Source organism: Tupaia chinensis, unplaced genomic scaffold, assembly GCF_000334495.1.
Source record: "Tupaia chinensis unplaced genomic scaffold, TupChi_1.0 Scaffold148210_1, whole genome shotgun sequence".
Lineage (NCBI taxonomy): Eukaryota > Metazoa > Chordata > Mammalia > Scandentia > Tupaiidae > Tupaia > Tupaia belangeri.
In genome coordinates this window covers 1,550,026-1,565,207 of record NW_006208060.1, presented here as the reverse complement: position 1 = coordinate 1,565,207, position 15,182 = coordinate 1,550,026, and the positions used below count along the sequence as shown (strand labels likewise).

Here is a 15,182-nt window from a genome sequence, read left to right as displayed (position 1 = left end):
CTCTCTCTGGTCAAATTAAAATGAATGAATGAATAAATAAAATTAAATAAATAATTATTTTTTAAAAAAAGAATTATCCATTCAATTTTATTTATTCATTTGTTTGTTTATTTTGATTCGACCAGAAAGACACAGAGAGAGAAGGAAAGTGAGGAAGCAAGCCACCAGGTCCAGGACACAAACCATGGTCAGCCATGTGGGAGTGTCAAATGCCTTAGCCACCACACCACCTGCTGGTCCCCAAGATTTTAATTTTTCTGTGTAATATGTTTTAAAGGATGGAAACTAGGGACCAGCAGTGGCTACGTCACTGGACTCCCACGTAGTCGACTGTGGTTCGAGTCCTGGACCCAGCGGCTTAAACTCAGGTCCGGCGCGTGTGCGTGCGTGCCCAAGATCCGGAGAGGAGAATGGAGAAGGGATTGCGGCGTGGCCATCCCCCCTGGGGGTGATTTCTCGCTTTCTGTCTCTCTGTCTCTCTCTGTCTTTCTGGTAAGCACACGCGCCCTATAGCAAAATCCTCTCAAAAAAAAAAAGAAAAAAAAAAGAAAAGAAAAAGATAAAGGATGGAAACTGCTGGCTGTGAGCTCAGAAGAGACCCCGAGCTGAGTGACTCCACAAACCTGATAAATGTGATTATCCAAGGCCTCGCGGATCAGGTACAGAGTGAGAGAGAGAGAAAGTGAGGAAGCAAGCCCGCCAAGCCCGGAACCTGAACTGTGGCTGGCCATGTGGGAGTCCAGGGCCCTTAACCACTATGCCACCTGCTGGTCCCCAAAACTGTTTTTTTGAGAAAGATATTTTATTTACTATATGGCACAAGCACTTGCCAGAGAGATAGAGACAGACTCAGAGAAAGAAAGCAGGAGTCACATCCCGGGGGAGGGCCATGCCACAATCCCTCCTCCTCCATTCTCCCTTGCGGGTTTAATCACTCACACAAACACGCCTGACCTGAGTTTTAAGCTGCTGGATCGGGGACTTGAACTGCAGTCAACCACGTGGGAGTCTAGCACCTTAACCCCTACGCCACCTGCTGACCCTGACAAAACACTTTAACTACACGATTACAAGGATAAAATGGCCAATATGGCCACAGGACCCTTGAAGATGAGTTTGAGTCCGAGAATGCCAACACTGCCTCCCCCTGGAAGCACTCCAGATCTTCGCCCTTGGTGGTTGTTGAAACTCCCCAGCCGGCCTTCTTCCTAATCAACTGTTTCATTTTAATTAATGACTGTTAATTAGCCAGCGCCATTAGAACGTGACAGGTCATCTGTGCTTTGATGGGTAATTGGAAGGGCTTCCTACTTGGCGGGGACCTGGGTCTGAGCGTCCCATCCTTTCAGAAGCAGCAGAAGGGGACAATTTCCATACTGACGGGCTTCCAGAGGGTGGAAGCCTCTGCCCATCACCTGGGTACCACGGGGATCTCTGCTTCTCGCCCGCCAGCGTGGCCGCATTTCTCTGCGACACCGAATTATTTCCATAGCAAAGCGTCTGAGCTTAAGCAGCCTGCAGAGGGGCAGGCTGAATACTCATCCACACAGCACAACAAGTAGAACTCTTGGTCTCCACTGCCAGGCAACCAGGAGGCAGGGGTGAGACGGCTGTGGCTGTTCTCTCCTGACTGCGATGAGGGGAGAGGAGAAACAGAAGAGGGAGGGAGGGAGGAGGATTTGGGGAGAAAATGAAGGCAGAGTGGGAGGGAGGGTGGGGAAAGGAGTTACAAAAGCCAACGGGGTGGGAGGGGCGCTGGACTCCCACATGGCCAACCATGGTTCGAATCCTGGACCCGGCAGCTTGATTTCTCACTTTCTCTTCTGTGTCCCTCTCTGGTCAAATTAAAGAAAGAAAGTTAAATAGTTCTTTAAAAAAAAAAAAAAAAAAAAAGCAAACAGGAAGTGCTTGGCGGTGTGGCAGCCATGGTGGTCTGAGAGGCTGCCCCACATGGGCAGGCTCCCCGATGCACTGGGGATGTGCAGGCCGTGACCCTGGCTGGCTGACCATGGGGTGACCATGCCGATGAGGCCCCCTGGGTGTGCTGCCTCTCCCTCCCCATCTTTTTTGCTCATAAAATAAATGAGTCAAGGGGCCAGCAGATGGTGTGGTGGTTAAGGTGTTGGATGCCCACGTGGCTGACCGTGGTTCGAATCCCAGACCTGGAGGCTTGAAAATCACACCACATGCGTGCGTTCCCAAAATCCCGAGAGGAGAATGGAGGAGAAGGGAATGTGGCATGAACTCCCCACCCCACCAAGAAGTGATTGCTCAGTTTCTCTCTCTCTCTCTCTCTCTCTCTCTGGCAAGCATACATGTTCTATGGCAATAATAATAATAATAACATTAAAAAAATAAATGAGTCAATACATTAGGAAGAGGGGGAAAGGCCGGCTCCCTGTGTGGCCCTGTGTGTACACCTGCCTCCTAAGTGTAGGAATCTCTGCATTTTAAAACTCCTCCTGGGGCCGACAGGTGGCGTGGTGGCTAAGGCACTGGACTCCCACATGGCCAACCTCAGTTTGAATCCCACGTGCTGTCTCATGTTCCCTCTCTCTCCCTATCAGTCTCTCTCTCTTTTTCTCTGGTCAAATTAAAACATAATAATAAATAAATTAAATTATATGAATTATTTTTAAGAATAATTTATTTATTCATTCTTTTATTTTAATTTGATGAGAGAGAGAATAAGAGAAAGCAAGCCACCAGGTCTGGGACTTGAACCATGGAGGGACATGTAGGAGAGTCCAACACCTTAACCACTGTGCCACCTGCTGGTCCCAAATAAATAATTCTTTTTTGGGGGAGGGAGAGGTTTTGGCTATAGGGCACATGCACGCACCAGAAAGACAGAGAGAGAGAGACAGAAAGCAAGAAATCACCCCCCAGGGGGGAATGGGCACACCACAATCCCTTCTCCATTTTCCTCTTAGGATCTTGGGCACGCATGCACACGCGCCCTGTGTGAGTTTAAGCCACCGGGTCCAGGACTTAAACCATGGTCGATGACACGGGAGTCCAGCAACTTTCTACATGTGTGTGGAGCTTTGTCGCCTTGGTAGAATGTTATGTCTGTGAGGCTGGCTTTGGGGCTGCGGGAACGTCCCCTAAAACCGTCATACACACATACAGAGGTGCGTGTATACGTGAAAACACAAAAACAGGGAACAGCTGCCTATCCTGGAAGCAGTTTCCTCCAGGGGTGGGGACGAGGGCAGGGAAGCAGGGATAGCCGGTGATGTCACAGAGGTGGCTGGGATGGAAGGTTCTAGAAGGCTGAATGGGGTAGAAGACCCGTCGAGGTGGGAAAGTGTCTATTTTCTGCCTACCACCACCGCCACCATCCTGGCTGGGTCTAGAGGGTGACGACAGCTGGGAAGTGGCAGCACGTGCTCAGGTTCCAGGAAGGGCTCCCTGTTTATTCCTCGCGGGAGAAAACACCGGAGTGACCAGATGTCTCGGTCCCTGAAACTTCGCTGTGATGGCCAAAATTACATCCTGTAAAAAGTGGCAGATACCAACGGTATGGGGGACAGGCACTTTTTTTTTTAATTGATTGTTTCCCCACATTCTCTCTCTCTCTCTTTTTTTTTTTTTTTTTCAGAATTATTCTTTTTGGGGGCCAGCAGGTGGCATGGTGGTTGAAATGCTGGATTCCCACATGGCTGACCATGGTTTGAGTCCCAGACCTGGTGACTTGTTTTGTCACTCTCCCTCTCTCTCTCTCCGTCTCTCTCTGGTCAAAACTGAAGAATAACAATAATAAGTAAACAACTTTTAAAAAGAATTATTTTTATTTAATTTTATTTACTATTATTATTTTTTTTTAATTTGACCAGAGAGAGAAAAAGTAAGTCGCCAGGTCTGGGACTCAAACCGCAGTTGACCATTTGGGAATCCAGAGTCTTAACCACTATGCGACCTGCCAACCTCCCCACATTCTCTCTCTCTCTTTTTTTTGGAGAGGTTTTTGCTATAGAGCATGTGCGCTCACCAGAAAGACAGAGAGAGACACAGACAGAAAGCGAGAAATCACCCCCAGGGGGATGGCCACGCCGCAATCCCTTCTCCTCCATTCTCCTCTCGGGATCTTGGGCACGCACGCACACGTGCCCGGCATGAGTTTAAGCCACCGGATCTGGGACTCGAACCATGGTCGACTACATGGGAGTCCAGCGACATAGCCATTATGTCAACTGCTGGTCCCATCTCCCCACATTCTCTTAATATAAGATATTTTCAGCCTTTCTGATGGTATTTAACTTGATAGATAAAAATTCCATCATAAAAATGTTCTATTGTATTTCTCTTATGACTAAGATTGAACATGTTTCTGTTTTTAAAAGTTATTTTCAAATTCTGTCTTCAGAGAAGTATGTGTTCATGACCTTTGTACACTTTCCCACTGAGTTTTTCTCTTATTGATTCATCAGAGTTCTTTCCATACTGAGGAAATGAAGACTTTATCCATTAGATGTGTTCCCCATATCCGCCCCCCCACCCGGGTTTGTTGTTAATCTTTTAATCTTGTTTATAGTACCTTTGCCACATGAAAATTTTTAAATTTTTATGTACAAAAATTGACCTTCTATTTTCTTATGCCCTTTGCATTTTCTTGTTGTACTATCTTTTTTTGAAAGAAAATGATTTTGTTCAACTTTTAAAAATTATTATTAATTTGACCAGAGAAAGACACAGAGAGAGGAAAAGTAAAAAAGCAAAGGGTCCAGAATGCGAACCACCGCCGGCCACATGGGGGTCCAGCACCTTTCACCACCACGTTACCTGCCAGCCCCTTACACCATCTTTAAGACGAGCTGACTACTGCCAGTGGACGTGTGGTCCTATAAGAATTTCTCTCCCTTGGGAGACTTGGAAATGTTTTCTCACCCACAGGTTACATATAAACCTGACCCTTATAGTCTAACCATTTAAAAGACTCTTCTGGAAACTGGACTTTACAAATGCTCTACGATCTGGCATACCAACCACTCTCCCCTATTCCTATGCCCAAAACAGGCATGACTAATCAAGGCCAGGGCTCTAGGCAGACATAACCAGTGGATGGGAGTTGGCCTTGAACCAGCAGCCCCCTTTGCAAGTTTTTCTAAGTTCCCTGTTTTTGTTTTTTTGTTTGCCTTGCAGTACTGTGAAGAATGGTCTCTGGAGACCTGAAAAGCTGATAGTCTGATCACTCAACAAAAGAAGTCTGAGAACCCGGAAATAGACATGAATAATGTACAAGGTTTGGTGCGCTAGAAAGCGTGCGGGAGGGAGAGAGGCGCCCTGATTCTGAGGAGGCTCTTAGTACAGGAATCTAGACTAAGAGGAAAAGAACGCCAACATTGTTGGCCTGGTCCTCTGGCCGGGCCCAAGGGTGCCTGACCTCGTAGGGGACGATTACTGCTCCCCACAGGGTGTGGAGGTAGCACAGGCCAGACACGGAGAGTGTGGGGCTGAGCTCTTTCTAGGCATGTGACACTGGGCACATGTGACTAGTGGCTTGCTCTTTGCAAGACTCATCTGCGTGTCTGTAAGGCACCCATGAACCATCCATGTACAAGAGGACTTCATAAAGTTCGGGGTGGGGAGCCAGCCCATGGCCTAGCGGGTAAGGAGAGCGGCCCCCACTGAGCCGACCACGTGGTTCGAGTCCAGACTTGGCAGCTTGAAAAACACAGCAGGCACCCGAATCCAAAAAGGAAGGAGAGAAGGAGGACAGACTGTGACGCGACCAGGGCCCTGTCTCGCTCTTCGCTCTCTCCTCCCTCCCTCCCTCTCTCTCATCTCTGGTGGGCACACGCACCCTCAGCAAAAAAAAAAAAAAAAAAAAAAAAAACCAAGTCGGTGGGAGCGACAGCTCTGTAGCATGGTTTAAAAAGCCAGGTCTCACATGGCCGAGTGTGGTTGGAATCCCAGCCTGGGTGGTTTGAAAAACCCCTCGGTACATGCACGTTCATGCCCCGAACCCCTCTTTCCCCCAAGGGGACGGAGAAAAGGAGAAGGAACTGTGGCATTACCATGCCCCTTCAGGAGAGGGTGCCTCCTTTTCCTTCTGTCTCTCTGCTTTAGGGAGATTTTTGCTATAGAGCATGTGCACTCACCAGAGACACAGAGAGACAGAAAGTGAGAAGTCACCCCTGGAGGAGGGGTGGCCACACCGCAACTCAGTCCCCTCACTCTGAGTTTGATACTATTCACGGTTTAGGTATCCACTGGGGGCTGTTTGTTTGTTTGTTTGTTTGTTTTGAGAGGTTTTGCAATAGGGCACGTGTGCTCGCCAGAAAGACAGAGACAGAGAGACAGAAAGTGAGAAGTCACACCCCGGGGGGGATGGCCACACCGCAATGCTTTCTCCTCTTGGGATCTTGGGCACGCACGCACACGCACCTGGTGTGAGTTTAAGCCACTGGGTCCAGACTCGAACCACAGTTGCCTACATGGGAGTCCAGCGACATAGCCACTACGCTAGCTGCTGGTCCGTCCACTGGGCGCCTTGAAATGTACTCTCTGTAGAGAGCAGGGACTGTCGTGTAATCTGGTCATCCTGAATGCTCGCAAAGCTCCCTGATACAGTGTCGGGAGGGTAATGAAGTCAGTCAGTGAGAGCGAGAAGAAGCCTGGGCGGACCAGCATGCCCGCGGACGCTCACCCGGAGGAGGGGTGAGCTCGACACTTAGCACCTCAGGTCCAAGAGAGGAAGGTACTAAACCAGGAAAGCCGCGTGTCACCCACCCCTGGCCACTGTCCGCAGTGACTTCCACGCTGTGGACCAGCCATCCAGACGGAGAGGTGACCCTGAGGCAGTCCAAGCACGGACCCGGCCACGAGGCCCCGATGACCATCCACGAGTTCTTCCAGCAGTCGGTCGGCCGATTCGGGGCTCACCCGGCCCTGGCGTCCAAGGACAACAAGAACTGGGCGTTTCTGAATTTCAGCCAGTACTACCAGGCTTGCCGGAGGGCCGCGCGAGCCTTCGTCAAGGTAAACGGGCCGCCCGCCCCCTCTCGGTGCTGCCAGTCCCTTGGAATCCGTGGCACCGTCACACACGTGCCGTGCGAAATGCACAGGGCGCTGCGTCGGCCCGGAGCACAGTAGTGGAGGGGGCCAGAACCCCACGTACCGACCGAAGTTCAAGTCCCAGCCCTGGCGGCACCGGGCACCTCCCGATGGGATGCAGAAATGAAGGAGGGAGGATTGTGGCATGGCCATGCCCCTTGAGGGGTGCTTTCTCCCCGCCTCTCTCACTCTGTCTCTAGTGGGCACACATGCCGGCTGGCAAAAACAACAACAACAAAACACAAGGCACTGGAAGACACAAAGGTTAATTAGGAGGAAAACGATGTCCCCCTAACCCTGACCTTCAGATGCTCAGTTCCCCTTCACAGAGGCAGACGCCATTACCCGTTTTTTGAATTGTGCAATTCTCCCTTTTGGGGATAAATTGTGGTCGTCCATCACTTGATGATGATGATGGGATACATTTTTTTTTAGAGAAGTTTTTGCTATAGGGCACGTGCGCTCACCACAGAGACAAAGAGAGACAGAGAGACAGAAAGCGAGAATCACCCCCTGAGGGGACGGCCACGCCGCAATGCCTTCTCCTCCATCCTCCTCTCAGGATCTTGGGCACACACACACACGCGCCCGGCGTGAGTTTTAACTCGCTGGGTCCGGGACTCGAAACATGGTTGGCCATGTGGGAGTCCAGCGACATAGCCATTACACCATCTGCTGGTCCCAGGATACATTCTTATATAGAAATGAGCTGCTAGGGGATTTTGGCATCGTATGAACATCCCAGAGTACTTAAATAACCTACACAATTTAGGCTTCTAAACTCTTAGGCTGCTCCATTGTTGTATCGAAATGTCTTTATATGGCATGTGAATGTGTATTGTTTAACTTTATGTAGGCAAAGTTCTTTTAGTAGAGAGATTTTTTGCTGTAGGGCACATGTGCTTGCCAGAGAGATGGAGACAGAGAGACAGAAAGACTCTCGAGTGGGGACGGCCAAGCTGCAGTCCCTTCTCCTCCATTCTCCTCTCAAGTTTTTGGGTACAAACACATACACCGAGTGTGAGTTTCAAGTCACTGGGTCTGGGACTCGAACCACAGAATTACGTGGGAGTCCAGAGAAGTAACCATTACGCCATCTGCTGGTCCCATACATCAGCAAAGTTTTACACACATGGTAGCAGAGTATAGTCACAGTTCTGCATCTTGCTTTTCTCCCTTAACATAGTATCACTATGTATGTGTTAGTTAATGCTGCATAACAAATTACCCCAAAATATAGTGACTTAAAATAACACACATGTATTAACGCAGTTTCTGTGGGTCAGGAACCAGGAGTCGCTTACCTCGGTATTTCTGCCCAGGGTCTCTCATCACGTTACAGTCAAACTGTCAGCTGGGGTTGCCTCATCTGCAGGCTTGGGAGGGATGGGAGGGTCCACTCCAAGCTTCTTCAAAGGGCTGGCTGTGGGCAGGAGGCCTCAATCCTCTCTCCACGACTTTCTCCACACAATAGGGTGGCCAGTTTCTTTCAGAGTGAATGATCCAAAATAAAAAGTAAACAAGATGGGAGTCACAGTAGCTTTTATAACCTAATTTCAGAAATGACATACAACTGAGCTACCCCTGTAGCCTAGTGGTTAAAAGGGCTGGATCCCACGAGGCCAACCACAGTTTGAATCCTGGCCCCAGAGGTTTGATAAATGTGCCAGGCATATATATGTGTAGGCCTAAAATCGCAACAGGATTGAGAAATGGAGGAGAAGGGATTGGGCCAAGGTTGTACTGCATTTGGGTGCTTTCTTCTCCCGTTCTCTCTGTCTCTCTCCCTCTTTCTCTGGCAAGTGAATACCCCCTTTAGCAACTGAAAAAATAATATTTTTAAATGACATACTGGGGCCAGCAGGTGGCATGGGTGGTTAAAGTGCTGGATTCCCACATGGTTCAAGTCCCAGACCTGAGGCTTGCTTTCTCACTCCCCACCCTACCCACCCCCTCGTTTCTCTCTGGTGAGAAAATTTAGTAATAATGATAATTAATAATAAAAATTAAATAAGTAGTTCTTTTAAAGAATTCTTTTATTCAACTTTATTTCAATTTGACCAGAGGGGTAGGAAGAGAGAGAGAGAGAGAAAGAAAAAAAGCAAGCCACCAAGTCCAGGACGGACTCAAACTGTGGTTGACCCTAAAGGGAGTCTAGCGCCTTAACCACTGTGCTACCTGCTGGCACCTTGAGCCTATTTTAAATCATTCTGTCCTCCCAAATTGTATGTTGGTTGGTAAGTCTTGTATCATGGCAGTGAAGAACTTAATGCTTTTATTCTTAAGAGGATTTTTCCAAATATCTGTTAAATGACAGGATAAATGTTAAATAGGTAGTTTTTAGTATCATCAGCCAAGCCAACACTTGTATGTTATCTTTTATTTCCAAAAGTCAAAATGACACTAGGTTGCTCAGATGCCAGGTCAATTCTGCCTAAAGATTGGCAGGCAAGGAGTTTCCACTGCAGGGAAGGTTCAGCAAAGAAAGCAAGCTTCCTTCCTGCAGGAGGTAAAGCATTGATTAATACTGGCTACCTGGAGCACCATGTTGAGAAGGATTATGAAGTGGTATTTGAACTCAGCTTAAAACAGTGCTGCAATCGATTAATAGTGTCTGGTGTGGGCACAGAAAGGAAGAGTTGCAGCATACTTGCCATTCCCCTGCTACTTCATAGTTTCTGGTCTTGCTCCTTACAAGCCACCGAGTCCAGGACTTGAACTGTGGTCAGCCATGTGGGAGTCCAGTGCCCTTAAGCACCATGCCACCTGCCGGCCCCATAAATTAAATAAGTAATTCTTTTTTTTTTTTTAATGACATATCGTCACTTCTTCCTTATTCTATTGGTTACACAGACCAGCCCTGAAAAAAATGTGGGAAGGAAATTATGTAAGAACATAAATAACAGCAGGTAAGATTCATCAAGGGACATCTTGAGGGCTGGTTACCATGTCCAGATTCCTCATTAAAAAATTCATATCCTGTTCAATGACTGCGAATATGTATGTGACAGAGTTGACTTAACCAGACCCTACCAAAGGGCACTTAAATTGTTGCCATCATGGTAGTTATTTCTACCACGACTGGTGCCATATGGACTCTTACGAAGATGTTGTCTCTTTGACAAAGTCTGTTTACTGGAGCCAGCAGGTGGCGTGGTGGTTAAGGTGCTAGACACTCCCACATGGCTAACTACGGTTTGAGTCCCAGACCTGGTGACTTGCTGTCTCATCTTCCCTCTCTCTCTATCTCCCTCTGTCTGGTCAAATTTAAATAAATAAATGAATAAATAAAAATTTTAAAATGATCCTTAAAAAAAAAAAAGGCTGTTTACTTATATTCTTGTCAACACCATATTATTGAAAATTTTAGTCTCGGTCAATTTGATAGGCATGTTAGGATCCCAAGGATGCCCAGCCCTCCCTGCTGAATTAAGCCTGCCTCCTGGGTTTGGGCAGGACATTTGGTTATGAGACTTCTCTCCTGTGATGGCCTACGCAGAGGGAGTTTACAGGTGTATCACAGTCCCTTGGGGCATGGTGGTTAAGGCGCTGGACTCCCACATGTCTGAGCACAGTTCCAGTCCTGTACCTGGCGGCTTGCTTTCTCACGTTCCCTCTCTCTCTCTCTGGTAAAATTTTTAAAGATAATTTTTAAAAATAAGTAAATAATGCTTTTTTTTTCTTTTTTAAAAAGCAAAACAAAACAAAAAATATAGTCCCTAATCAGTTGCGTTTGAGTTAATTAAAAGAACAAAGGTTCAGGGTGGGCCTCGTATAATCGGGTGAAGTATTAAAAGAGAGATTCTCCCCCTGGCCTGCAGGAGAGGGCCATCTGGCAGCGGAGGGCAGAGAGCCTCCGAAAGTTGAAAGCAGTTCCCAGCTGACTGGTAGCAAGAAAATGGAGGCCTCATCCAACCACCAAGAAATTAATTCTGCGAACAACTTATGGGCGTGCATGAGGTTCCCAAGCTTCGGAGGAGACCATTCTCTTTACCAGCACCTGGACTGCAGCTTTGGGAGGTTCTGAATAGAGACCCTAGTCAAACCACTGCCAGGCTCTTGACTCAGGGAAACTGAGAGTGGACATGTGTGTGTTTTTAACTGCGTAAGTGTGTGGTACTGTAGCCATGCACATGTAATAGGGTAGCTATGTCCCGTTATAAAAGGGTATTTCCTGGTGGTTTTAATTTACAGGCAATCTGATTACATTGTTTAAAGAATTATTTTATTTAACCATTTATTTATTTCAATTTCACCAGAGAGGGACAGAGACAGAGAGAGAGCAAGCGAGAAAGAGTGAGAAAGCAACCCACCAGGTCCGTGACCAGAACCGTGGTCGGCCGTGTGGGAGTCCAACGCCTTACCCACCACGCCACCTGCTGGCCCCGCTGCATTTTTACTTAGACTGAGTTCCTCTCTTCCCTCCTCTGTAACCCACCCCCAGCCTTAGCCAGCCAGGATCAAGGCAGGTGTGCACACACCTGGCACAGACAGGGAGACCCTGAGATGCAAAGTCAATATGGCTCCAGCGTGGTAGAATACCGCGGTACTGCCGTACCACCACAGGAGGCCCGCCGAGGGGCTGCTCTTCAGTCCTCCTGTACACATCCTTGTGATCGGGTCACGACAGAGATGAAAACGTTTCTGCGTCTATATTTGGCTTATCGGTTTGTTTTTCTTCCTCAGCTGGGCTTGCAACGTTTCCACGGAGTGGGCATACTGGGATTTAACTCTGCCGAGTGGCATATTGCAGCTATTGCCAGCATCCTCGCAGGGTAAGGCCACTGCGTGGTTTGCTGTGAGTGTCCATGGGCCGCTACTCTGGACTTGGCGGCCGAGGGCTGGTTGGGACTGATGTGTGAATAGGAAGTGTGGATGGAGCTCCAGGTTAGCAAGACAAACAAACACACCCTCCTGGCCACGGTTCAAAGTCACGACACCCGCTGGACCTGAGGTCTTAGATTGCTTTTTCCTTCCATCGCAGAATTTGTATTTTATGATAGGCAGCACATGCAAGCGCTCTGTAAAGGGGAAGCTAGAGAACCCTCCCCATGGTCTCGTCACACTGTGATACCTTCTTCCCAGCCCTCTAGCTCTTCAGGTTCTTGGGTACCTGCACACGCCCTTGGCGTATTTCCAAGCCAACCCAGGGATCCAGATCTGCACTGGGCCATGTGGCTTCAAGCACCAGTTGAACACAATTTTTTCAGGCACATTGAGACCTTCAGATAACATCTAGAGATTTTTGACTTTGTGCTAGGCATTGTGCTCAGAGTGTGCGATCCCGATGAACCTCGTAACAACCACGTGAAGTGAGTCCTATCATCTCCTTACAGATGAGGAAACACAGGTTCACACAGCCAGTGCGTAGCCCCCGAACCCAGGCTCTAAAAAGAAAACCCAGGAATGAGAGCGCGCCTCTGCTCATAGCTACAAGGAAGTAAGAGGCTACCTCGTCCTGACTTTGTGCTGCTGATGGCGAGGGCTGTGTTCTGTTTGCCTTTGGGGCCTGGTTTAGCAGTTATCCAGTAACATGGAAAAGAATGGTAACTGCCCAGTCTAGATGTGGGTGGGATTTTTGTATCCTAAGAGTTTTGAAGTCAAGTCAAAGTCCATGTGAAGTCACCACACGTGCTATTTAAGCCTGCAAATGACCCCCAAAAGGAAACCAGCCATCATCTTTGCTTCCACCGGGGCTTCCCCCCATTTGGCACTATTGCTGTCTGAGCCTGGACCATTGTCTGTGGTGGGGGTGGGGGTGCGGGTGGGGGTCACCCAGAGCCCTGTTGAGCAGCATCCCCGGTGACATTGCTAAGCGTCCCCTGGGGGCAGATTTGCTCCCAATTGATCTCCCCTGAGTTAAGGGATTCTAAGAACCCCAGGAGATTTTGCGTTCCATACAGGTGTGCAGGGATGACTGCATTTATTTATACGCTGTGTGTTTATATCTGTGCTTAAAATGAAAACCAGCGATTATAATAGATTAATAAAAAACAGTGACTATACTAGATTGGTCATTACTGCCAATCTTCTGCCCATAGTATTTTCATCGACGGCTCACACCAGCTGCATGCTGCAGCAGGAATTATTATTATCCCTGCTATGCTAATGTGGGGCCGGGGAAGGTTAACAGGATTCCCCGAAGTCACAGAGCGAGTGAGTGAAGAGTCTACGGCCTGAACCTGGATTTATCCAGCTCAAGATAATGACGATGACACTAATCAAAGCAATAGGCATGAGAGATGGAGCGAGATGACCAGAAAGGAATAGTAACATTGATATGTCAACTATCAAAGCCAAGGACACTGAGCCAGCCCCAGGGCCCAGTGGTTAAGGGCACTGAATCCCACGTGATCAGCCACATGATTCAAATCCTGGTCCTGATGGCTTGAAAAACATGCCAGGCACATGTGCCAACATCCCAATAGAATGGAGAAATGGAGGGTTGTGGCATGGCCTCACTCCATTGGAAGGTACTTTCTCGCTCTCTCTCTCTCTCTCATATGCACCCTCCAGTAATCAAAAAGGAAAAAAAAAAAAAGTACACTCCAAAGTGTTATTTTCTATTTTCCAACCTAAAAAAGAGAATTATTTATTTAATCTCATTTGTTGTTGTTATTTTAATTTGATCAGAGAGAGAAATAAAAAGAAAGAAAGCAAGCCTCCAGGTCCAGGACTCAAACCACAGTGGGAATCCAGTGCCTTAACCACCATGCCACCTGCCAACCCCTACTTTCCAACATTTTTATGAGCATATATATTTACATTTAATTTTTGAGAGAGAGATTTTTGCTATAGAAGACAGAGAGAGACAGAGAGACAGAAGGTGAGAAATCACTTCCCAGTCATGGCACAATCTCTCCTCCTCCATTTCTCTTTTCAGGATTTTGGGCATGCAAGCACACACACCCGTGAGTTTTAAGCCACCGGGTCAGGGACACAAACCATGGTCACCTACATGGGAGTCCAGCGATGTAACCATACGCCATCTGCTGGTCCCAAAAGAAATCATCTTTTAAAAAATATATCTCGTCTGATGCTTACTTGCAATATAACCTCCATCAAGCTGACTTGCCCTGGCCTCCGTTTTCCTCCTCTGTACAATGGGTTGCTGTTAAGTGTCCCACGACAGGTTGTCATAATGACATTCACAGGAGCTGTCATTCCCATGATTACCGTCTTTGTTTCTGTTCACCATTGTTAAGTCGGGGAGGAAGAGAAGCTAGCGCCAAGCCTGCCAACTCCGAATGTGCCTGCTAACCTTTTCTCTCCCCGGGCCTTCTGGACCAGTCTCACCTTAAGGTGTGTATGAACACACGTGCCAACGTATTTTCTTTTCCTAGGGGGCTTTGTGTTGGTATTTATGCCACCAACTCGGCCGAGGCTTGTCAATATGTCATCAACCATGCCAAGGTGAACATTTTGCTGGTTGAAAATGACCAACAGTTACGGAAAATCCTTTCGGTAAAGCCCTCCCCAGCACTGCCTGCCAAAGTCACCAAGAGGGACCTCAGGGCTCTGGCTGGTGGCCTTCTGCCCCCAGATAGGAAGATGCTGATGATAAGGAGGGGTGGTGGGTTGGTCCCACGCATGGGCTCATTAAGAGTCCGCCTTACCAGGACCAGCAGATGGCGTGGAGGTTAAGGCACTGGGTCCCGCGTGGCCACCTGGGCAGTTCGAGTCCCACAGTTTGAGTCCTGGACCCAGTAGCTTGAGAATCATTCCGGGCGTGTGTGTGTGTGTGTGTGTGTGTATTCCCAAAATCCCAAGAGGAGAACGGGGAGGGAGAAGGGGCTGCTGTGGAGCCGTCCCTCCGAGGGCTGCTTCCTCACCTTCCCTCTCTCTTCCTCTCTGTCTTGTTCTGGTGAGCACATGTGCCCTAGCAAAAACTCGAAAAAGAAAAAGAGAGTTCCCCTTAAGCACATTAGTATACCTGGTGAAGTGCTTCTAGGGGGAGCAGAATGGAGTAGGGAGTTTAATTTCCAATTCATATTAACTTGTTTTGTAGTTTGGTTTTTTTTTGAGAGGTTTTTTCACTATAGGGCGCGTGCGCTCGCCAGACAGAGAGAGACAGAGAGACAGAAAGCGAGAAATCACCCCCCAGGGGGGATGGCCACGCCATA

The 15,182-nt window shown here is 48.1% G+C and overlaps 1 protein-coding gene across 4 annotated transcripts in view; it reads left to right on the top strand.

Moving 5' to 3' along the window:
• The first annotated feature begins 3,273 nt into the window (after positions 1-3,273).
• Positions 3,274-15,182, top strand: part of LOC102494254 (long-chain-fatty-acid--CoA ligase ACSBG2) — a 31,576-nt gene continuing 19,667 nt past the window's right edge. For 2 of the 4 annotated variants that reach the window (XM_006170257.2, XM_006170256.2), the window contains exons 1-5: positions 3,274-3,523; positions 5,146-5,245; positions 6,755-6,984; positions 11,746-11,834; positions 14,403-14,523. In XM_006170257.2, coding sequence (XP_006170319.1) covers positions 5,230-5,245; positions 6,755-6,984; positions 11,746-11,834; positions 14,403-14,523 — 456 coding nt within the window. In that variant the 5' untranslated portion in view covers positions 3,274-3,523; positions 5,146-5,229. The remainder of the gene's footprint in view (positions 3,524-5,145; positions 5,246-6,754; positions 6,985-11,745; positions 11,835-14,402; positions 14,524-15,182) is intronic. The other 2 variants (XM_006170258.2, XM_014584938.1) reach the window with 2 other exon arrangements.